Source organism: Centroberyx affinis, unplaced genomic scaffold (assembly GCF_046629955.1).
Source record: "Centroberyx affinis isolate AG114_WGS23_722 - 3 ecotype Tasmania unplaced genomic scaffold, CSIRO-AGI_Caff_v1 ptg000503l_1, whole genome shotgun sequence".
NCBI lineage: Eukaryota > Metazoa > Chordata > Actinopteri > Beryciformes > Berycidae > Centroberyx > Centroberyx affinis.
In genome coordinates this window covers 534609-558556 of record NW_027279155.1, presented here as the reverse complement: position 1 = coordinate 558556, position 23948 = coordinate 534609, and the positions used below count along the sequence as shown (strand labels likewise).

The 23948-nt window shown below is 39.8% G+C and overlaps 2 protein-coding genes across 2 annotated transcripts; one reads left to right on the top strand and one right to left on the bottom strand.

The window, feature by feature from the left end:
* Positions 1-182: 182 nt before the first annotated feature.
* smx5 lies at positions 183-1999 on the top strand. Its single transcript, XM_071517621.1, has 5 exons — positions 183-227; positions 487-554; positions 832-862; positions 984-1043; positions 1270-1999. The coding sequence occupies exons 1-5, from the start codon at positions 225-227 to the stop codon at positions 1393-1395; spliced, it is 288 nt and encodes a 95-aa protein (XP_071373722.1). The 5' UTR covers positions 183-224; the 3' UTR covers positions 1396-1999.
* Positions 2000-3730: 1731 nt separating this feature from the next.
* Positions 3731-11001, bottom strand: bcl6aa (BCL6A transcription repressor a). Its single transcript, XM_071517593.1, has 9 exons — positions 10966-11001; positions 8391-8562; positions 8063-8284; positions 7018-7977; positions 6304-6485; positions 6009-6176; positions 5764-5894; positions 5202-5339; positions 3731-5078 (listed from the first exon to the last, which is right to left on the bottom strand). Exons 1-9 carry the CDS (start codon positions 10994-10996, stop codon positions 4935-4937), a joined length of 2148 nt encoding a protein of 715 aa, XP_071373694.1. The 5' UTR covers positions 10997-11001; the 3' UTR covers positions 3731-4934.
* Between the last annotated feature and the right edge of the window lie 12947 nt (positions 11002-23948).

The window sequence follows — 23948 nt, the reverse complement described above, 5'->3', positions numbered from 1 at the left end:
AGCCACTTTTTGCAAAGTGCTAGGACTGAGAACTAGCGGACACTTCTCATCTGCACAAAATATCAGTCTCACAAACCAATGTGACTGTTCCAGGTGCTCTCTGGCTCCCCCTCGTGGAGCGCATGCGTAACTGTACCCTGTTGTCCAGGGTCCGTCACGGGAATATTACGCAGGCTGAAACATCATCAACCTCAGACGAAGCGCCACAGGGAACAGCAGCGATAATGGTGAGAAATTACTTTGAATGTATCAATTTGTTTTTCACATTACAACAAATGTTCTGCTGTAAGATACGATGATACATTGAATTACTCACGTAGGGTTTGCATCAATTCACTATCGCCTCCATGTTATTTAGCCAACTGTGTATCACACTCCACATTTACCTAGCCGTTACGTTACGATGTCGGCAGCCTTGCTTGCTTACCCCAATATGTAGCTTACGATTCCTCGTTATCTAGCTAACATCGTACTTTTGTTTTCCAGCTTTTCTACTCGTTTTTCAAGTCGTTGGTGGGGAAGGATGTGGTCGTGGAGCTCAAAAATGACTTGAGGTTTGTTGTGTGATGTTGCCGCTTAGTTCCCTGATGCTGGCTCTGTCTGTAGTCTCCATTATTTACAGTAGCTGGGGGCAAATTTGATGTTGATGGGGCTCAAAAATTCATGTTACACATTCATGCAATTTTTAAATAAGCTATTTTAAAAGAGAGAGTCTGTTTGTATATATTATATTAGTTTTCCATGTCCCCAAAACTCTTCCCTGACATGTTCGCATGCCTGGAATGATTACAAATTTCAAACTTTGCTTTTCTCCTGCAACCTCTTTTTCAGCATCTGTGGAACACTTCATTCTGTTGATCAGGTAGGAATTCATCTGACAGACTTTATTTACTTTTGTGGAACAAATCCATTCAGTTTTACATTTTGTAAAAGACGGTGTCATACTTTTGTCATCACCGTGTTCTTCTTCTTGTGTGTTTCAGTACCTGAACATCAAACTTACAGACATCAGTGTCACAGATCCAGAGAAATATCCACATATGGTAAGTTCATCTGTCTCCTCACATTCGGTAGCCTATATTTACAAGTGTTGTACATCAGTAATACTGTTTATTATCAGGTATTTGGGCTTCAGCAATAGATCTGGATGCTTAACGAGTGCTTGTAAGACTTTGTCATTTGCATTGCAGGCTTTTGTTTGGATACTATTTAACACTGAATGATAATTGTCTTGAAAGTCCATTGTGTTTTTGTTTAACTTTTCTCCAGCTCTCTGTGAAAAACTGTTTCATCCGTGGGTCGGTGGTCCGGTACGTTCAGCTGCCTGCGGACGAAGTCGACACTCAGCTGCTGCAAGATGCTGCACGGAAAGAAGCGATGCAGCAGAAGCAGTGATTCACCCACAGGATGGGACTTAGTCTGAGGGAGGGGGAGGGAGGGGATGGCCGGTTTGGGGTATAGGGGTGGTGAAGTCTTGTATCTGAAGTTTTGTGTTCGGTTAATTTGAACCAGATGAGCATCAAGAGTTCCAGCAAATCTTGTCATTAAGCAATATTGCTTGTTGTCCCATACTCTGCATTCCTGGCATTACTGATCTCTGTTTTGCAAAATATTAATTGCTGGGAATGTTATCTACCTCGCAAGCCATATTTGGGTCCCCATAAACTTGATACTTTTTTGGTTTTGTTAAAAAACTTTGATAAAATGACACAACCTATTACAGTTCTGAGTCCACAGAGCCCAGTTGATGTAAAGATCTGCTGTAATGTTAATGTTACGTATAACAAGCACCGCTTATGTTGTAAACCAATTATGGCTTTTGGGTGATTGGATTTTTTTAATTTTTTTTTTATTTGGAAATAATAAAAAAAATCTGTTCAAGGTATTGTGATTTTTCTTATGGAAATGTTTTCGTTGGAGGTTTTGAAATTATGGACATTGAGTTTTTGGGCTTGTATTTGTTCCAACGAGATAAATTGATTAAACTTTATTACCATCACCTGTGATTGTGGAAGCGACTATTATTTTGTAAATTATTGCATTTATGGGAAATTAAAGACTATAAAATCCTTCACCCTCATTTCATCCAGATAATCAGATTATTCAGATGGCTTCAAATATAAGAGATTGTGGTAAAGACTTGACAGCATCTCTAAGGAACACAGTATCATGAGTCTTTTCTAGATGGGTTGTGGAACTTAATACTAGTAGAGTTTGATCCCACCTTTAGGTGGAACCACAGGCTTATCTGGTCTACACAGGTGAACCAGTACAGTACACACATGCACATTTTGCACGTCCACTATATACTGTAAATTAACATTTGTCTTTTCTCATATTCTCATTTGTTACGTATTGCATATATCTTGACATTTTTATATTTTTTCATTCATTTTCAAACTTATTTTTGTATATTTTAATATATGTATTTTTCATTAATGTCTTTGTCTCAGTGTGCTCTACTGCTGCTATTTTTCACACCTTACACGCTGTTATTAATGTATTTCATACTTTTCCTAATTGTAGTTCTATATATGTCCTAGTGTTGTATTGACTGTTTAATTATGTTTAATATCCCTCATTTACTCCATTCTTATTTATACTATATTTTTCTCTGCTGTAACCTATCACTATTTACTGCTGCAACAGCCTATGGGATCAAGTACAGACCGGACTGTCGATTGCTTTATAGCCAAAACAGTATGTAAAATCTAAAGCTAGTTGTCAAGTTGTCAGTGGGAACAGGATTTTTGCATTACTCAAATGTCTTTGAATGAGAGGATGGTAACAAAGTTGATGATCGCCCTCATTTTTTTTGTTTGTATGTTAACAGTTACTGGTACAGTTATAACTCATCAATCATTTTCATCCTTATTACTGGTCTGTTGGGGAACATTAATCAATATGAAGTACATCATCGTCATCCAGACAGGCCTACAGCATCTTTCTTAGTGATCTGACTGAAGACGGGTAGCATCAACAGGCAGAATGTGGCTCTGAATATAGTTCCTGCCTTCTACCTCCAGAGGAATCAGTCTGGACCTGTAAACACAGTCTTCCTGTTTACACAATGAAAATATCCTTTGTTGGCAAGAGCTCTTTATCAAGCCAGATAAGGAAAGCCACATTTTCCCCTAGTGTAAATGGTGAAGTAGAAAATTAAGCGACTGGGTAGTTAATCTCCCTCACAACGCTGTATTTGATCTGTTGAGTCATTTTTCAAAACATCTGCATGTGCATAGTGAGGAATAACAAATCTTGTGTTATTTCAATATATCATTTTAAAGATGGTAAACATAAGTAACGCCAGACATTTGCATTTTTCTGTGTTCTAGGTGGAGAGTTGCAATATTTCCAGAGTTTCTGTTTTGGTCAACATCAGGGGAAATTTCAACATGCAAACCTTTTTTAAATTTTATTTTGCTTACCATCTCTTTTTTATCAGCTGTCATGAAACACAGACCCAGTAGCTACAATCTAGTAAAGTGTGTTTTGCAGATATAGTTTGGTTTTACCAAAAGTAACCCTGGAGTCTGCAAAGGCTGAACTTGCCTTCGTATTGCGTTTTCTATAGCAGTCTATTCTGCTTCATGTTATTAAAGTAAAATTATAAAGCTGTCTGCCAGTATGAATTATATCCATCATGCTACTCATTTGACAAGTCCACAAAAAGTCCATTCAAAAGTAAACACTTGACTCTGGTGTTAATACATAGAAATCCAATACCTTTATTTTACATTCATACATCTATAACATTGTACAATAATTTTAATGCAGTTAAAAAAAGCCCAATCCAAAAACAAGTCCTGAAGATTTACAGCTCAAGCAATGATGAATTTGCATGTTTTAAGGTTGGTGACAAGCCTTTAAAAATATATACACACACACACACGCACACGCACACGCACACACACACACACACACACACACAGGAATCTAGGACAAGTGGCGTCCTTGAGTTGTACCTTAATAGAGCTGGACTGAATGGAGAGGAATTCAGTCACCATAGATAAAGGCACATTGAATACACAGTGTATGTACAAACAAAATCTTGACACTTACACAACTTTACTGTAGGTTCTAGAACAATGACCAAAACTGTAAACCTTCACTTATGAAAACAAATTAACAAAAAAAACAAAATCACATCTATACAAATACATTTGAAGCAAAATATTTTCTTGGTCATAACAAAGCAGTACCTTGAAATGCATATTTCAACACTTAAGTTGTAGATTGGCTCCGCCAGCAGAGAGCAATCCCATGGATATAATTACAGAATATGTCACAATATTTATGCAGTTGCACACTTCATGTATGTTGACAATTGGCAACGGTAGCAATGCCTCATGCACATCCTCATCAAAGAGCAGCAATCATCTTGATATGTTTTAGACTAAATCCAATTACAATGTCCAATGTTTACTTTTTTTCCATTCACATGAATATGGCAACTTCACATGGTGTAACATGTACGTACATCTAGATAAAAATGTATAGACAACTCTTTATACAGCCGGAAATTCCATTATCTTAAAATATATGTACCACCCGTCAATCAAAATTTCAATACTTTCAGAAAAGTAAGTTCTTTGATATAAAATACTGTATTTTCAAAAAATGGATTGTTTACATTCCATCCTTCTCAACAAAATAAAGCTTTATATACGTACCTTCAAAGCTTAGAAACACTCCCAACATAACTATATATTCATATCTATATAGAAACAATAAAGTGACTAAGATGCCATATGTGGCTCTACGTTCACATGTAGTGGAAACCCGTTTAGAATGGCGTACACTGCCAATTAATTTGTCTTATCTAATGAACACAGTGTGGCACTACAATTTTGGATGATTGTACAAGTTGGGGTCTTTAAATGCCAAGGTCAAGGTTGCCCCCACCAAAATTGCCCTCATTCACTTCTTCCAGCTCAGCATGCCTTCGTCAAGTCAGTTGGCATGTCTGCAGTGGACATACGGTACTGGATCTTTGTGTTAGTGATGGCTCCGTGCTTCTGTCGCAGATGCAATCGCAGCTGACTCTTGTGGCGGAAGTGCAAGTTGCATTTCTCACACTGAAAAGGGAAATGTTACATTATTGTCAGGTATTCCCCCGCCTCGCAGTATATCACATTCAGCAGAAGTTGGCGTGATTGTGTGAGCTTGTTTGGAACATTTTTAAGCATGTGTGAACTTACATGGTAGGGTTTTTCTCCTGTGTGGATACGCAGGTGGCTCTTCAGCGTCTGGAGGTGACGGAAGCGTGTTCCACAGATCTCACATGGATATGGCTTCTCGCCCGTGTGGATCAACACATGGGCACGGAGATGAGCGACCTGAAAACACACACATGCAAAAAAAAAAAGTTTGAAAATCATACAAATAATCCAATAAATAAGCCAAACTTGGGCAAAAGATTGGTCAAAAGAGCATTTCTACTGTTCTACCAGCTGTGCTTTATTGGTCGCTACAGTAACGTTTGTGGTGTCCAGGGAGCTAATTAGCAATAATTTTATACACACCCACAACCATGGATGAAACTTTTCAGCCAGTACACGTATTTGCAGCCTTTGTATAAAAGCTGTAATACCCGTGAGGATGTTCTTCTCTGTGATTATGGGTACTTTGGTCGTGCTGATGATAAGCGCATTACCATTGTACCCATAATCACAGCTAAGAGTCGAGTGTCAATGCTATTAATCCACACACAATGGAAAAAGAAGGCCGTGACTAAATTCAGACTATGTAAAAGTGTCTCACCTGTACAAAACGAGCTCCACACGTCTCACATTTGTATGGCTTCTCTCCTGAGTGGATGCGAGTATGAGTCTTGAGGTTTGCTGGTCTGTTGAACTGAGCACCACAGATATTACAGCGATACGGCTTCTCTCCTGAAAATATCAAAGAAAACATTTCAGTATAAAGCAGCAAAGCAGCACAGGCTTGGAAAACAATAAATTCATCTCTTAGATAAGTCAATAAAGTTAAATGTTGTATGATTGTACCTGTGTGGACAGTCTTGTGGCTGGCAAGGTTGCCCTTGTAGCGGAAAGCTGCCTGGCAGCGGTCACACTTGTATGGCTTGTCGCTGTGTACTTGAAGCATATGTTGCTTTAGAGCTTCATCTTCAGCAAACTTTGAGTCACATTCATTACAAAAGAATGTACCATTTTCTGTTCAGGAGAAATCAGAAAATAGAATTAACCTCCAAGCCTAAATAACAGATGATAATTGTTGATTTGCATTAGCCACGGACATGATAAGACTCATCTTCTGTTGTATATGCAGTCAGAAACTCACCACAGCTGGAGTCTGAGTATTCTGAATGCAACTCGGCCATCTCCTCCGCTAATCGGGACCCGGAGGGGTTGGGACAGACTTCTGAGTGCTGCGGGGACTGAGAGCCACAGGAGGAGCAGTTCAGGCGACTCAGGTAGTGTGAAGGGTGACTGTCACCATTCCTCTGTGATCCCTCAAGTGCTCTAGAGATGGAAAACAAATACTTCAAGTTAGACATATTTTTTTCAAAATGATGATAAAAGTCGCTGATACATGCAAATTTCAATATAAGACTGGGCTGTTTTTATGCATAAAGCACTAAGGCAATAATACATGGACAACTTTCTGAGGCCATAGTGATGGGGAATATTGCCATGGGGAGGGATGCAAATTAGTGAATGACACAAGTTTAAGTGTCTAACAGTGGGTTATAATGAACTAAAGTATAGCAAATACTGTTGGTCATAATTGTTGATGAAATTCTCCTTTCATCTGTGATCAGTTCTTACATTTTCTCAAAATCCTGGCAGTGTATCATGGGTTTCAGGATACATATATATATATATATATATATATATATTTATATATGACACAATGTGGGTAAGGATTTACATATTAAGCTTACATTTTCCTGTTGTATTTATTATACCAACAATTACCTCTTTACATTGTAGTTTACCAGCTTTTCAACTACCTTGAATGTGCAGCTGTGCATTTTGTAAGAGAGGGTCTCACCTGTTGATGATGTTGTTGAGGCGGCTGGCCTGGGGCACAGGTAGATCCTCACTGTGCTCGCTGCTCTTGGTGGTGGTTTGTGGGTCGAGGTTCTCAGAGTCGCTGGGATGGAGGTAGGGTTGCAGGCCAAGGCGCTGAGGTGAACGCAGCCCAGGGTCCCGCAGCCCGGCCTCATCCTCCTTGGCACTCTGATTTAGCACAATGAACTTGTACTTCTTCCAGTTGCGAGCCTTGGGGTCCGGCGTACCTTGCGGGGCTTGCGCTCGGGCAGCCTGGGAGAGGCCGGCGTTCTTGCTACTGCTAGATTCTGTCGGGGAGTTGGGCTGGCAGTCTGATTTGAGGGGGCTCTGCGGGCTGCTCATCAGGCTCTTGCGTCCGGCAGAGGAGATCCCCAGAGGGTAGTGCTGATGGATCATGTCTTCCTCCGCCTGAGGAGCGTGCTCTTTGCCCGTCTCCTTCTGCTGCTCAAGGCTCAACATGGGAAACACGCGCTTCCTCGGACCGAGACCGATAGACTGGCCGACCCCCTCATGGCTTTCCTTCCTCATCTCATCGTCTCTTCCTACCTCCCTGGAAGCATAGGTGGCGGAGTGAATAATGCTAGAGGCGCCCACTGCCCGGGTGTATTCTGCCCTCATGGTGCTGGTGCTGTCATGCGGAGAGCAATGCTTGTGGTGGATACCACCCTTTGAGAGGTCAGCAAAAGCATTTTTGGCATCAGTCAGCTTGCAGAGAGGGAAAGGGAATCCTGGCATAGGAAACTGACCGTAGAGATGGTAGTTGCTGGGGGTACTGACCCCATTGAACATGTTTGAAGCATAGGGCCTCCCATCCCTGAATGGAGCTACGCGGCTGTGCAAACTGTCAACAACATCATGGGGCCGGTAAGCATGGACATCCTGAGGTAAAACCAAGGGACTGACCAAAAACTCATCTCTGGGCAGCTTGGCAGATGGATCACTGTGGACAGAATGAGAAGGTGAGAACACAGCACACATTGATAATGGATTTGTACTGATTTGAAACGGAACCTACTACTACCAACCTGGACTTGATGAATCTGTGGCAGGTGTCCACAACATGGTCCATCTGCAAGTAGATGGCTGTGTTCATGATGGCCATAATCAGGCTCTCCTTCAGTGTGAGACGGGAGGTGTACATAAACTCCAGGAGAATGGCAAAGCCTTCTGGGTCCACTTTTGGGTCCAGGCTGATAGCATTAAGGTTGCACTTATGGGAGTCAGTAAAGATGGTGTAAAACAGCCCACTGCAGTCATGAAAAAATGAAGAAAGAAAGAGAAAGATCAGTCACTTCATCTTCAAAGGAGCTGCTGAAAAAAACCCTCATATAACCTGACTTAAATAACACACACCTGCAAGCCATGAGAACGGTCTTGTGCGCACGAAACTGCTGTCTGTTCACCAAGATAGTGACATCTGTGAGAATATCCCTGCTACGCAGCCGATTCAGGTTGAGCAGAACATCACTTGCATGGCGCGTGAATTGTATGCAGCTGTCTGCTGCGCAAGCCATTTTGTCAAGTTCTGGAAATAGAAAAATATAGAGATTATTTCACAGAAAAGTTTCTTGAATTCATTAATACACAACAAATCACTTTTATGTTTAAGGCCTGAAGTAAAGGTAGCCTACTTTTGAAGAAAATTAATTGGGTTAAGATTATTTATATTCCTCAAATAGTCTTTATCACCCACCACAGTCTGAGCCACAGATGGAGCCCTTCTGCCAGAAGGCGGCGCCATTTATTAAACAAACATTGTCTAGACATTTAAAATCTATTCTTGTCATATTTTCAGCCTCAACCACTGGTTGATAGATAACAATTGCACTAGTTATATTTTGTACAAATGAAAAATTGTAGCATAGGCTCTTGCTCTGGCCAGAGAAAAACATCAGAAATATTAGAGGCATAAACTTGCCATAGTCTTATTCATCAGAAATACAAATGACTCCGTTGGAAACTGACAAACTGATAGATTAAAAAGAGCGCATCTTTATTTCATAAACAGTCCATCATTTCGGGGTGGAAATTAGCATAATTTCTAAATCCGTTGCTTATGTTGTTAGTCCTACATCAAAATGAACATTTAAAAAAAGCGGGGAGGAAAATTTAAAGAGGAAAATGTTATGGAGAAAAGTTCAGCCTAAGTTTGCCTCCAGTGGGGCAGTGTCCAATTTCCTATCATTTCTCTGGATGAGCAGTCGAATAGGATAATATGATAAGAATAGTAATTTCGCCCAGCAAGCCACGTATTCATTAAAACGTATTAATGAAAACAAATATTATCCTAACTATGAATTTAAATTTCCACCACAAGATGTCCTCACCATGAATGAATCTACAACATAACCTGGTGCAGCTGGCACGGGTATAGAAGTAACAGTTTTCCTTGTTGACTATCATAAAGCCAGTGACGACGCATCACTGCGAGGCTCCATCAGATCTGGGGTTTTTTTGTTCTTGTTTTTTTTGCCAATAAGCTATAATTCCTCTCCAGGTCAATAACTGTATGCGAGTCAATAGTAAAATTTTGTAAACTCAAAATAGAATTGGATTCCATAACACAGACACACTGATTTATGTTAGTATCTCTACGTCAATGTCAAGACTGAAGTTTGTAACTGGACCCGTCCGAAAATAAAGTGCAGGAATAGAATGTTGCCAAAACAGACTCCAACATTACTGATACAAAAAAGTGGATAAACTCTGACCTGCAGACGGTGATCATCATAAGACAAACAACCACCAATATAAACAAAATAAATTGTTATTTTCAGGAAATACTTGATTTATTCGTTTTTCCTTAAAAGACCATATCATCATATAACTCGAGTCAGTCAGTGTGTCTCCCTACTTAATGTGATGTATAGCCTAATATTAAATTACATGATTAGGATTTATGTCCGCCTAAAAAAAAGTGGGTAAACTGAGTTGAGGCAGGTCTCCGCTATATCCCCGTTATTGTATAAACAGTCTGATTCTGACTATCCCCAAACAAAAATACACCCGAAACAACTGCTAGACCGTGAAGAAAAAAAAAAACATAGGCAACACTTTGACGGGCAGCCTAACGCCAACTCAGTGTGCATCATACAGTTAAACTCCGGGTAGTTTAGAGTGGGCTAGGTTTTGCACATCATGCAGCACAGTCACAGTGGAAAGATAAAGAGACAACTTGGTGCGAGTCGATGTTTCTTGCACAGCGGAAAGAAAAACCCATCAGCCCTGCGCTACAATATTTCCGCTACAGTGTAACGGCAGCGTAACACGGGATGTTTAGCGCAGCCTTTGCGCTCCATTAGAGCAAATTACTGTCACAACCAAGTAAAAATATCCTGAACCTGAGGCTACCGCTGAATGACAAGCTGCCAGCAAAGTTCGCCTGACAGCGCGCAGCAGACGCCGTCACATTTTGTGTTCAACAAACAAAGTAGTAGGCTATAAAATCAGGGTGCAGCAACACCAGGGCTGCGCTGACACTGTTCACTGAGCCAACAGTAGCCTATCAAGCCTATCACCCGTACTGTAGAAACCCCGAGTCTGGACAGCGAAGCAGCGCCCACGAACCTGCCTTTTTTTCAGAGTAGTTATCTAGCCCGCTCGCTATTACAGCTTTACAACGTGATTCCGTGTCACTACAATGTAAAGAGCAGGCTGCTGTCCGCTGTGTCGAGGCGACCAGCGAATAAGCGCAACATTGAGGCAGATGATCTGTCAGGAGAGTAGCGGGCTGTCACTAGAGAAGCCACTCAAGAGTATCAGTTAGAGTCTAGTGTTCAAACTGCCACCAAACACAATCACATCACCCCGGCTTCGACAAACATTTTACAACACAATCGGAGAAATAGCCGCGTCTAAAACATAGGCAATACAGAGTAGATAACAACTTCGCGCCAAATTAGAGGAAAAAAGGAATTTAAAAAATCACCTGGTAGCGCTTTCCTAGAAACTTCTTGCATCACCACTTCTAAGAACCCCAGTTCTAAGAATCAGACGAGCTCAATTCTCGGAATTTGAGCTTGTGACCGTACCACTTTCCGAGGGCGGGGGAGACACGTTTTTTTCCTCACGGCCAGAACAACTTATTTCAGAAACAGTTATTTCAACGCATATTACGCATAGCGAGTATTACGACAATCATAGCATAAACCCCACGTTCGATTAAGAACTGAAAACTGTATTATTTTTCACTATAATGAGCGAAAATGTTACATTTTGATCCAGACCCCCGCTTTTGGTCGCTTCCAGTCACAGGACGTCGAGCTGGCGACGTCACCGGTTCCTTAAACCCAGCCCCCAAATTCTCAGAACTAATTTATATTCCATGACTTAAGCAACGTGGTCTTTCGTTGCTTCCCATCGCTTTTAACACACAGACCTTACATGTACAGCACACAACCGGAGATCTTAATTAGGCCCATGCGGGACAGGTCGATGTGATATTTTCTTGTTTTTCTTCTTATCGAGAACTCATTTTTAGACAAATTCCCTGCAGGTATGCTGACTTCATAGATGCGGAATGCCTGCGAATCACCAGCGAGGGTTTGTTGTAAAGGAAGGCTTATCAAATTCATTATTCGTAAAGTCTGTTGCTGTCAGTGGAATGCGGTTCATTTCGATGTGATTGCTAAGCTGTTTTTGTTTTCCCCACTTAATTTAAATGCATAATATAATTGGCACTCGACAGGTTCAGGACGTGATTTTTAATAAGCAATTTCTCTGCTGAGCCTATCTTAACGCTATGTATATTTGCCCTAGAGCTATCTTCGACAATAACCCTAATGCGCTGAAGCGATACATTGCGGTTACAGAGTGGCCACGCACTGGTCTGAAACCAGGCAGAGGAGGTTTACTGTAGGTGCGACCGTGTTGACTTCAACACAAGACAGGCAAACTTGTTGCATGAAAGCGAGCGCAACCTCTAAAGTGAAAGCCTAGACAGTGGCTTTAATGTGACATGGGAATTACAGCTATTTTACTGCATAGGATGTGTGCATCGAGGTTATGTGAGTGCAATCTCCCACTGGTTTAAATTCTAATCTAGTGATATATAGGCTGTATTGAAGAATAGTTAGAGTACAGCAGTAAATAAATTGAGAAAGATTAAAGAGCTGCTGAAGTTATGAAGAGGTTTAATGTCTAGGTCAAGTCTTGGTGTTGTAATACGTAAATACCTGGTGAACAGAGTATCCTCCCGTATCTGTCTGGTATTATTCCCATAATTGGAGTCACTATACTTCCTTAGTAGGCTGTATCCTCCTCCTCAACACAACACCACTGAGTCCAACTCCAGTCTCCTATTGTCACTTATTGTCTCTTTTCAAAGGCGATTGACTGTTTTTTGTAACTAAATGCCTAATGAATTATATAACTGTGGTTAATTAGAGGGGGAGTGTGTGTGTGTGTGTGTGTGTAAAACTTGTCCATGTCAGATGATATGATGCACATTTCCAGCAAAAAGAATTAATTTTCCTCATTGATATGCATAGTGAAGAATTCCTGGAAAATTAATTGAATGCATTGCTGTGATTCCCCCCCCCCCCCCACCCTGTTTTGTCTAAAGCATGCGTGTACTCCCTGTTGCATCATCTCAGAGTTGGGCAACAATAAACTCTTATTTCCCAGCATACTAGTATTGTGTTTTACTTTGTGGCCTCTTCCTTAGAAATCTATCGCAAACTAGGCCTTAGTGTAACATGATGTCATAAAAGAGAATTCACTTGGGTGTTTTGTCCCACCGCAATTGGAATTGAGGACTGATGTGAATGAGTATCATTTGGCTATTGATGTTTATTGCAAAGCTGTCTTTTACTAACTGATAGATGGTTTGTGATGCCTGGTTAGAAGATTTGTATGACTGCATCTGAAAAAGTTTTATTAATTTCATGAGTTGTGAGTAAGCACTCGACTCTCACTGACTCACCTTGGAAACTTTGTTTGTGGTGGTTCCAAACCATTGAGTCCCCCTCTTCTCTCATCCCGTTGACTCCTTGGCACAGAAGGAACATTTGTTGGGCTGAGAATACAGGGCAAATACAAGTGTAAAAAATTCAATCAGAAAACAAATTATATTGAACAGTTTAAGTGTGAGAACTTTTAGAACTGTGTTACCAAGTGAAACTCCCCCCCCCCCCCCCCCTCTTCAAAATTTTATCTTCAGTATTTTTTAATAAAAATAACACAGAATCCCTTTTGACTTCCAAAAATTCAATTACGCAATACCAGAAAATGTGTTGATTTGTTTTTAATGGATTAGTTAGGCCTAATTGCTGTGATGGCACAAAATATGCAACATGAATTAAATATTTTAATGATACAGTTGATTTGCGTAACAGTGTACAGATCTGTGGGCATACAATGACTAAAGCATTGCCTCCATGCCTTTCTGCCATGATCTTGTAGTTGAGATTTTATCAGTAAAAGTTGTGTGCAGTTATCAATAGTGGTTTTGTCCTAAATATTCAAATAAAATGCTATCTTCAGTGCACTGAGCATATCCCATATTCAGAAAGACAGCTTTTGTCATTTGGATTTACATAATGATCTTGTGAAACAGTCGTAATATGAAACAGTAAGAAAAGATGCAGTTTGTGGGATAATAAATTTCACAGTTTTGAGTTTTGATTTGTTTCAAAATGCAAAATGCAGACTCCCTTTCCACCAGAAAAGCCCTTTGCTAAAGTGAAGACAGGAAGAGTTCTGAAGGCAGTTGTCCTTTGTAACGCTCAGCCTCAAAAAGTGTAGGCCAGGAACAGGCTGATTGCACTTCTTCAGGTTCTTTTGTGGTTTAAGTGCAGGATTTACCTCTAAAACTGGGGAATCCAGTAGAAGTATATTTGGTCTACTTTCACTAGTGTGTGTGTGTGTGTGTGTGTGTGTGTGTGAGAAAAACAATCAATGAAAGCTGTGGGACTGTAAAGACCTTGCTCCTACTCTTCACTTACTTACCGTTACATATTATATATCACCTTTATAGTCTTTGAACATCTCATGAGTAGTTTATCATTTTTGTTTTTATGATGGGAGAACAATGAAACATTTAACATTTTTAAAGCTTGGTCATTCTTGATCTCCATGTAAACTTTTTTTTTCTCCTTTTAAGAATAATGTCAAGATGTTTCTCTGACTTTCCCCAAGAGATATTTTTGAGAAAGAGATGCACTACATTTTTCATTAATAATGTTTTGTTGTTGTTTGATATTGTATAGAAAAAGTGTCAATGGACGATTTTGTCATTATAACATAGGCAAGTGTAAATTGTAATATTTTACAAAACAACTACTATGATGACAATAACATTAAGTTTTCTTGAGAAGCCAGCAGTAGATGAACCATTATCTTTGTCATACAGTGTACAACAGAACGTGTTATAGGCGTCCAAATGAATAAGATGCAGTGCCATTGTTTTGCTGGGTTATTTATTTATTTATTTATTTATTTATTTTACCCTTTGTGTGACGACACGCTCTGCTATAATGTAACAGACATTTCCCTCTGGATTGCCCAAGCATCCGCCCATCTGGATCCGGCATCCCACTAAAAACACTCCAGGTGTTCACAAACCAATGGGGAAAAAAAGTCTCCAAAATAATTAAGACACACGCTTTTACAGCAATCTCCGATTCAGCACTGCCAAATAAAGACTATCTTGAGCTCCAAACAAAGAGCAGCGTCAACTTTATTTCAATCCACTTGGGGGATGTTTAAGGCGCTCCAGCACAGTTATGCATAATGCACGGCCATAAACCATCCAGGAGTTAGGAGAGAGATGTGTAATTTACCAAGGCCCCATGCTGTGCCCAGCAATAGAAGGATGAGATAATTACTGCAAATCCTTGGCAAACTTTTACTCAACCAATTCTTAGCAAAAATAAATGACCCACTTACAGAGGACGGAGAAAGAGCGTGGGGTAGCTGATCAATACCTCTACTCCAAACTTGCAGGAATCATTCACAGCTCATTGTCACATTATGAATAGTCTATGGGATAATCCTTGATCTCCATTCAGACCATGTAATTAATCTATGGGTCATGACTTTCAAGTCTTGGTTTCTTTCTTTGAACGGTAGGCTGGCCAAAAACAATGTCAGCCAACACACGTTGTGAGTGATTCAGGTTTGCACAGCCCAGTAACAGCTGCACATTAGAGAAATCTGGTACAACTCTGCCACAGTGTGAAACATCTCTAAGCTGCACCACGGCCTACACTTGGTGCATGATAGGTCATTGAATAGAAATGCCCACTGACAAAAGCCTGAGGCCCGGAGGTTGCCTCACTTTTTTTTTCATAAACTGCACACTTTTGTCTCGTTTCACAGCAAATTTCTGCCAACTTCAGTGTTCATTGTCAGCAAAGATGTGAGTGTGGAGTTTTGTTCTGAGAGGCATGATGCAACCAAGCTGTAACACCAAACAGATAATGCTGTTAGCTACAGAGGTCTTTTTAGTTCCTTTCTTTAAAAGAAATTCTTTTTATATTGTTAAGTTTCACTTTTTTAACTCCTTGAATCCCAGAAACCTTTTTTCTTTTTTTGTCCACAATAGAGCTGTCTGATGTCAAACGGCATCGCAACCCTGGGTCTAAATTGTAATACGGCTACATAATAGGTGAATAAAAGGATTTCTACTTCTAGTGGTACTGTATGTATTATTTATAAATTTTCCTTGATCATTCATTTGCAGACATCATTAAAAATGTATAATGTGCATAGATTATAATGTCAATTAAATACATGTGGTGCGATGTAGATTCAATGTTAAATCCCTGATGCCTCTTCAAAAGATTGTCTGCAAGGTAATGATAAGGGCTCTTTATTTGGAGCCTTGACTCTTTTGCGTTTCTAATTAATAGGTAAACAGGCAAGTCACATTCTGACATGAATTAATGTCTGTTTGCAACAATGCGGCTGTGCGTGTCTCCACTTACGCAGTCAGTAGGGTGAGAAGTTTGCTTTCATCCCCCTTGACAGTGTCAGGCATACAGAGAGATCATCAACAGCACAGACTGAAAGAGATAAAAAGCTTGCTAAGGTTCACACTAATCTAAAGGGAACCTCTTAATTAGAGTGGATATGTAGTGCTGTTAATATTACTGTGTATGCATCATTTTAGCAATGCAACCTGCTCAGTGTGTTTCAGAACGTTATATCATGTTTCCTCTTCCTAAATAATTTGATACATTGTATAAAGTTGTGCATCTATTGCAGGGCAACAATAACAGAACAAGTGTTTCAGCTCTAGAGTTAAAATTTACTAAATATATGTATGATGGTCAATAATGAGGCTCGACACCTATGCAAAAGCTCTATAAAAAAAAAAACTATTTTCTTTCCATTCTGCTTTATCAGTTATTTCAAAAAGGGAAACTTTTGAGTAAGTTCCCCCTGTGTGCCTGTGTGGATAACCTTGATAACCTTGCTAGCTACATGCTAAGGTTACAGTCGGAGCAGAGGCGTGTTAGTGGGCTAGAATTCCAATTTAGTCAAATCAAAGCATGTAGATTCAGGGCTTTCTCAAGGCCAGCTGAGAGGAGCCAGGAATGCAGCCTGCAGAGTCAAACTTGATGGAATTTTCCATGCATACCAGAAACATTCTCTCGCCAGTATGCCATCTGGTGGATGATGGGTCAGTTGCTTCTACAAAACATGAGAACATACAGTACCAGCATGCAGTCATAGCTACCATCCTTACAGTAAATCGTCGCAATGTGAGTGTTTGTTCTGTCTTCCTCTGCTTTCATATGCTCAAGGCTGCAGAGGCAGGAGTTCGAAGAGCACATGAGGAGGAGTTGTTAGATTTGGGTCAACTTCAGCGCACCATAGTTTCAAAGCAGGAAAGCCTTGTTCTATGTCTGCGTGAATTCAATTTGCTTTTTTGACAAAAGTATCCGTTCTGAATGGGAGGTGAGGGAGTATGAGTAGAGAGATTCAAACGGTAAACAAGTGGGTCTTATTTCTTTGCACCTCCCCTCAATAATGATATCCAATAGGAATCATCTATCTGAGTCAACCCCGTTCCTGCACTGCTGTCACAATACCTATTAGTCAGTATCAAGCTTTTTAAATGTTGCTGTTGGATGTGTTGACTTTAGGCTCTTGCCTTATATCATACCTTTTTCACATTGTCATTGTGTTTCGCATTAAGAATGCATTGTATAATTCATACTCTTCCTTGAAAATATACAAGTTGCATTATGTATTATGCCTGCTTCCACTCAACATTTGTGCTTCAGATGGAGAAAATGTCCCACCATGTTTTATGGTTCTGTTCAGAACTTTGGTAATGAAAGAGGCAAAAGTTAAGAAAACACAGTGACACTTCATTTGGATAGTACGATGTTGACGCTCAGCTTCCTGTCAAGTGGCTATAATGTGTCACTAAAAAGTCTACTGAGTTTCAGGTGAGACTCATAACTGTGTGAAAAGTCATCTATAAATATTCAGTGTCTGGGTTGGGGTTAATCATAGGCTTGGGGTTAATTTTAGAAATCGGGCCAGGTTGGGTTTAGGTTTAAAAAACGGGGTCAGGGTTTGGGTTTAGGTTAAGGTCAGGGTTTGGGTTACATAGTCTGTGGAGAAGCACCAAATAGGCAAGTGTCACTTTGTTGAACATACACCTTGTCCTCTGATAGCTGAGTATGAACATTGGACTATCCAAATAGTGTTACCAAAAACACAAATATATGCATACTGTCACAAGAAAAGACATCCAGTGATTCAAATAGAGGGGTCATGGGGTCCAATCTTAAATTTCATAAGCAACTTAATACACAATATATTTTCATGTTTTCATTTTCAAATAAATCCCTTGTAATACTGGAAATATTCTCAGCCGGTACAGAACTTGTAGTTGAAATAAAGTGTGCTAATGGTCACTTTTGAGTCCACTGATTTCATCTTGAACTTTTTGGTGTTATTACAGAATGTTGTTTGTAAGCCTAGATTTATAAGCCAAGATTGCTTTCACAACTATGAGCTGATGTCAGAAACATCTTTTATTTATTGCATGATATATAAACCACACCACAAAACCACTGGCTTTGCCCCTGGTAGCCTATATTTGAGACTGAGATGGTTCAAAATATTAATGTAATTTGGCTTTTGACAGATACTGACAGAATTATTAAGGATTCAGACTAAAATTTGAGTCTAATGTGAAACTGAGATCACAGTTAAATAGACAGAGAGCAGTGATGTGCTGTATGAGTGACAAATATAAACAGGACGCACAAACCATTGAGATTTAATTTCTTAGCTTAGGTCATCTGCATTGTTTTGGCAATAGAGATAACCTTTACATTTCCACTGTCCTGGTGGAATCTTCCACTGTCAACAGGTATTCGGGTTTTGATGATGTAACTGACCGAGGTCTGAAGTTGCCAAACCAGTTTGGGATTGTTTTGATTGAGTGTTAGTGATTTCAAACACACAGTATTTCATTGCACTGATCTGGAGTGGTTCTGGGTATAGGAGTAAAAGTGAATAAAAATTGCTCAATAGAAATACTGCAACAAAATCATTTTCACTTGGTGTGTCCATATAGTTTGAGGCCCACATTGCAGCCGCAACCTCTTGGAGAATTGCACTCCACGCAACAGCTGTCAAATCCAGTCTTTTGTTACGAGGGGCTCGGCTCGGCACCTCGTCCACGGCGATGTCATTCCCTGAATTAACTGTTGCAGCTCTCTCCTGGCCGCACTCACTGTGCGCTCTCTCTTGCTCCTGCACCTCATCCAAAATGCTGTGGCCCAATTTCTCTTTCAGCTAAATTCTCCCATGTTACATTGCTCCCTCCGCCGGGTCAAAGCAGCCGCCTGCATCCGATGCATAATGCTGGTGCTGGTCTGCAGGGCCGGCTAGACAGGAACTGTACACACCTTCCTCCAGGCCGCGGTTCAATGAGAAACATGTGCACAGCAGCAACAGTGCGCTTAGCACTTTCACCCTGTCCATCTCTTTATTATTAGGTTACTTGTGATAGACGACTTGATAGTGATGGACAGATTCATAAATTGATCTGGATAAGATCAAAATCTAAATTCCTAAAATGTAAATGTGATCATGCATAAAGTATTGGTCAGTTTCTTCCACCAAGCCAAAAAGTCCATATAGGTACTTGACTTAATGCGTAAAGAATCATATATAATAGACTGGATAGCAGGATAAACTGTGAACTAATTAATTTTGCATTCATAGATGTAATGTCAGGTCCTCAGCGATTACAACTCTGTTTTTATAAATGCTCAGATAGGACTTGTGTGAATTCAGTTTATATGGTTGTACATCCGTTGTGTATAATATGGATGAGCTGCTTCATACACTTTTTTCATGAAAGAAATCTGGCATTTGCCCTCAACATATTTTGGTATCTGGATAGAGGAAATTCCATCTGCATCAAACATTTGCAGCATCCATTAGTATATAGGTGCAATTTCATGTCAGCTCTTTTGGTTTCCTCCAGCCAAGGCAGAAAATGGATTTAAATCCAACATGGAAACATGGGATTTGGGCAGGATGAAAGCAATCCCACCAAGCCCCAGAAATCAACTGCTCTACCTAAAAAATTGGGAAGTACTCTGCCATGGATTCAAGGATGAGATAAACAAATATTTCCCTGTGTTTTCATGAATTTACACAAAACAAAGGACTCATTTTTACAACCTAATTATATACCTCAAAGAAAATGTATACACATGTAATTTCATTAAATGCTGCATTTAAGTTGCAAATTTACAGACAAAGAAATGTTCAGAAACCAAACCATGGTGGCTCTAGATAGACATGATCTCTGTGGCTGCAGCTATTTAAATTTAAATTCTTCTATTCATTTGCTAAGCAAAATGCGTTAGTATTGTCTAAAATGTGTCCGTTTTCATTAGATTTTTTTTTTCCAGTTGGCCCTCATAGCACTTTATTCTGAACTCTGGAAAAACCTCCCACTGTTTATGTTAACTCAAAACAAATCAACTCATATAACCATCAGGCCTCATTTATCTATATTTATGCATGTTTGGAGTTTTGAACACACTTTTTGATTGCATTTTATTTTGTCTTCCTTACAAATGTATCAGGCACCTCAGCATAGTGAACAGCAGTTACTGTATCCATCACCCAATGCTTCCATGAAAACCAGCTCCACCGCCCGAGAACTGGCAGGTCGAGGTGGTGATTGCATAAACGATGCAAATGCTCCATATAAGAGCAGGGTGACAACTCTAATATACACAGCAGGTCCTACCTATCCACACAGTGGCACAACCATCAGCTGTCACACATCATGAAGACACTCCTGAATTTGTCCACCGAGGTTTGACAAACTTTGTGCTTTGCTTGCATGGGACGACAAACATTTCTTGATAGCATCACTTGTGAATTTAAAAGAAAATCAACCACATATTTCTGTCAGTATCGTGTGATTAGTGACCCTCAATTCAAAGGTTCAGAAAGGTTTGAGGGAGGTTGCATGTTGCTGCTTAAAACTTTTTGAAAAAATGAAAAATGGTAATAACGGTAAAAGGCTTCCATTCTTTTACTGAAAGACTGTAAGAGGTGATAATGTGTTTGTTTGACCTAGGTTCACTCTGTGGTTTACTTAAAGCCCGAAGATTTGTTTTTAGTGTCTTTCTTGCGCATGTGGAAAGATTCTTGAAGGGTATAGGGCTTACAGAAAAATAAAAAATGAGTCAAAATGAAAATCTCTCAGATCCTATCTTAGCTCAACACTACCTGCTTTTACATAGATAAACCTCTGACGCCATCAAAATGCATTCAGTACTTGCATTTGCTTGTCAGATGTCAGTTGTTTTATCAAGATCTTCGTCAACCAATGTCTCATATCCATATGCTATGATGTTTTTTTTTGCAGGCTTACTCTTGTTAATGTTGAGACTAAGATTTGGGACTTCAAGGGATTCAAAAGTATATTGATTTAATCTCAGAGATTAGCTAATCATCAGAAAAATTGTATGAAAATATACTGTTTTATCAGTTCATTTAAATCCAGGAGTTAGCGAGCCGTTGCTGGCCATTGTTGTACGATTATGTATAAGAATGTCTTTTGGTGCCACTCAGCCTGTTTAGCTCTGTAGCTCACATGCCTGATGCCTGTAGCCCATGATTCACACTGACAACTCCAAGGTCTTGGGTTTAACCTCAGCATGATTGGAAGAAGGGAAAATTGAATTCATGATGTTTATTTGTGTTATTTCACAACTGTATTATACTTACCTGACATGTCACATAATTACATTTCTCTCCATACAATTTGCATTGCAATACAGATTATTGCTCTTGGGCAGAATGCAACAGAATGGAAAGAATTTCATGACTAAGCCCATTGTATTTACAAATATTAGCAAACTATTATGTATTGTTGTTTATGCTTGAATTATATTTTCTAGGAAATAATAATTCTTGATATTTGTGGACAATTTATAATATAATGTGTTAAAATGTCTGATGCAGCTTTGTGGCAGTATATATGAAAATATATACTAACATTGGTCTGATGGCATCCCAAAGTAAGTTATCTAAAAAGTTTCAGGTATTCTTACTTTTTAAACTTTTATTAATTCGGGGAGGGTTTGCTGAGAATGCATTCTGTTTTGCAGCAATGCCTTGCTCCACGTTCATTTATCTTGCCAGCACAGAAATGTGGTGATTGTAACTAACACGACTGCGGAGAAACAGAAAATAAAGCAAGCATTAAACAAATCAAAAAGAAGTCTCACCTTTTTTCTGCTGGAAGGAGTGGGGCATGATGGGATCTGTAGTGGGAATCAAGAGGCAGTGCAGAACCTTGAATTCAGAGCTTTGAGCCAAGTTCAGGCAGCGAGGGCCTCTGGTGCGCTTCCAAATGTCTTTTCAGAGGTGCCAGCCGCAGAGCTCAATTAGTTATTCTACCTGACGATAGTAAGATCCGGAGCACAGCGAGAAACAACCAGCCTTTCTTTCTTTTCTTTTTTTTTTTTTTTTTTTACCAGGGTTTTTTCTGATAAACTAGAGATCCAGAATGCAGAATCTGACTGGAACCCAAACCTTCCTGAGTGACAGCTAAAGCTTGAGAGACGAAGCTGTCTTCAGTGCAAAAGGGCAGCGGATCTGTGTGTCTGGCGGTGGCAGAGCGGCTCTGGAGAAAACCTCTGGTGTCGTTCTCCGGCAGGATGGGAATGCTTCTAGAAAAGCGGCACGGCAGCGGGCTGAAGTGAGTCAAGTCGACTGAGCACGCTTCATGTTAGTGAAACGGTCCACAGGGCATCACTGGCTCTCTAAGCTGATAGGCCGCCTGCACTCTAGCGTTCATTGATTGTAGCACTCAGTCGTTCCACTTTCCACGAATGCTAAAACCATGGGGCAGGCTCAGTTTTGGGAAAAAAAAAAAGAGATTAAACAGCCTGTAAAATAATCCCAGTTTTTCTATATATAATACATTTGAATGAAGAAGAATCTAAAATCCCATTGAGCCACAGGAACACAAACCATAGACTACCATTGCCTTTAATGTGGAGAAGCTCTCGGACAACCGGCCATCTGCCAGATAAGAGTTTTTCATGTACAGCAATGACACATTGTTTTATAAACAGAGCTTTTATACAACAAACATTTCAGTGTCCTAGAGCATTAATCTACCTAAGCTGATCTCAATCCATGGAACTAGATATTGCTCTTTATAACTTGTCTAGTAGAGGGGGTGTTATTACATCACACCAGCTGTCACTTCAACCTGGCACAGCCAATAGAAGGCCAGTAATGTGCCCGCTGGAGAGAAAATTAGGGAGTAAAATCCTGAAAAAAGTAAAGCAAAAATTAAAAAAGCTGTTAATGTAGGTCTTCTGCCCTATCTCACATTAGTTTTCTGGACATTAACCTTTGGTATTATCACATATTTTCTATGTAATCTCATGTAATCAACTTGTGTGGTTTCCTTTTTGGATGCAGTGCAAAAGACTTTTACTATCCATGGAGCACTTTAGACATACATTCTGCAAAACACTGTTGTTTCCACATCTTAATCCCCCCTGCATGAATTCATACTGTTAATGTAAAAGCAATTTGCTGAATACTGTGTATCAGTGTACGATCTTTCTTGACACCTGATGTTGAACTCAAATTAAATGAATACATATGCTGTCTGTACAGATAATCTCACTGTATTGGGTAAGAACTCCCAAAGCTCTAATAACAGTGTTTGATGCTGCTTTACTGTGCATGGCAATGAGAAGAACTAGTATGTCAATGGTTATATGTGCTGTCATCTTCACAAAAAAATAAGTTATGGACAAATTCATCATTTCATCATGCATTTTTTTCTTTAAAAACGATATTAATACATTAGAGAAAAGTTAGATATATGGTAGATTTGTCAGTTTGACAGAATTGTCCATCTATAATATGTTCAACGCAACCATGGGATAATCTACTGGATGAGTGGACTAATATTCGGCCAATCCTGCTAAACCCAAATTAGTCCAACACATTTCCATCATCTTCTAAAATAAAGCAGTCCCAACAATCTGAGCTCTTTGGATGCTGATGGCAAATGACCGGTGAGCCCTCAGATCCCCATGATCCAGGGATAAACTTCTCATGAAGCAGCTTAAACCTCTGAATTGACACACTAATGAAAGCCAACAACAGGTCACTCCCTATGAAGAAAACTTTGATTACTGTATTGTCCGCTCACTGTCACCAGCCACAGTGAGGCATAAAGGACCTGGGCATTGCTAATGACAGATAACAATGAGAGAATCAAGACCGACTTGATTCCAAGTTGTCGACCCCCTCTTCTACTCGGTAATGCTTAAGAGGATGGCTTGTGTGTAGCAGTGTATGAGTGACCTTAATCATCAGAGGGATATTTGGGTTTTATTCTGCAGCAATGCAGTGCATGCGGTCATCACTGTGTTCAACTCA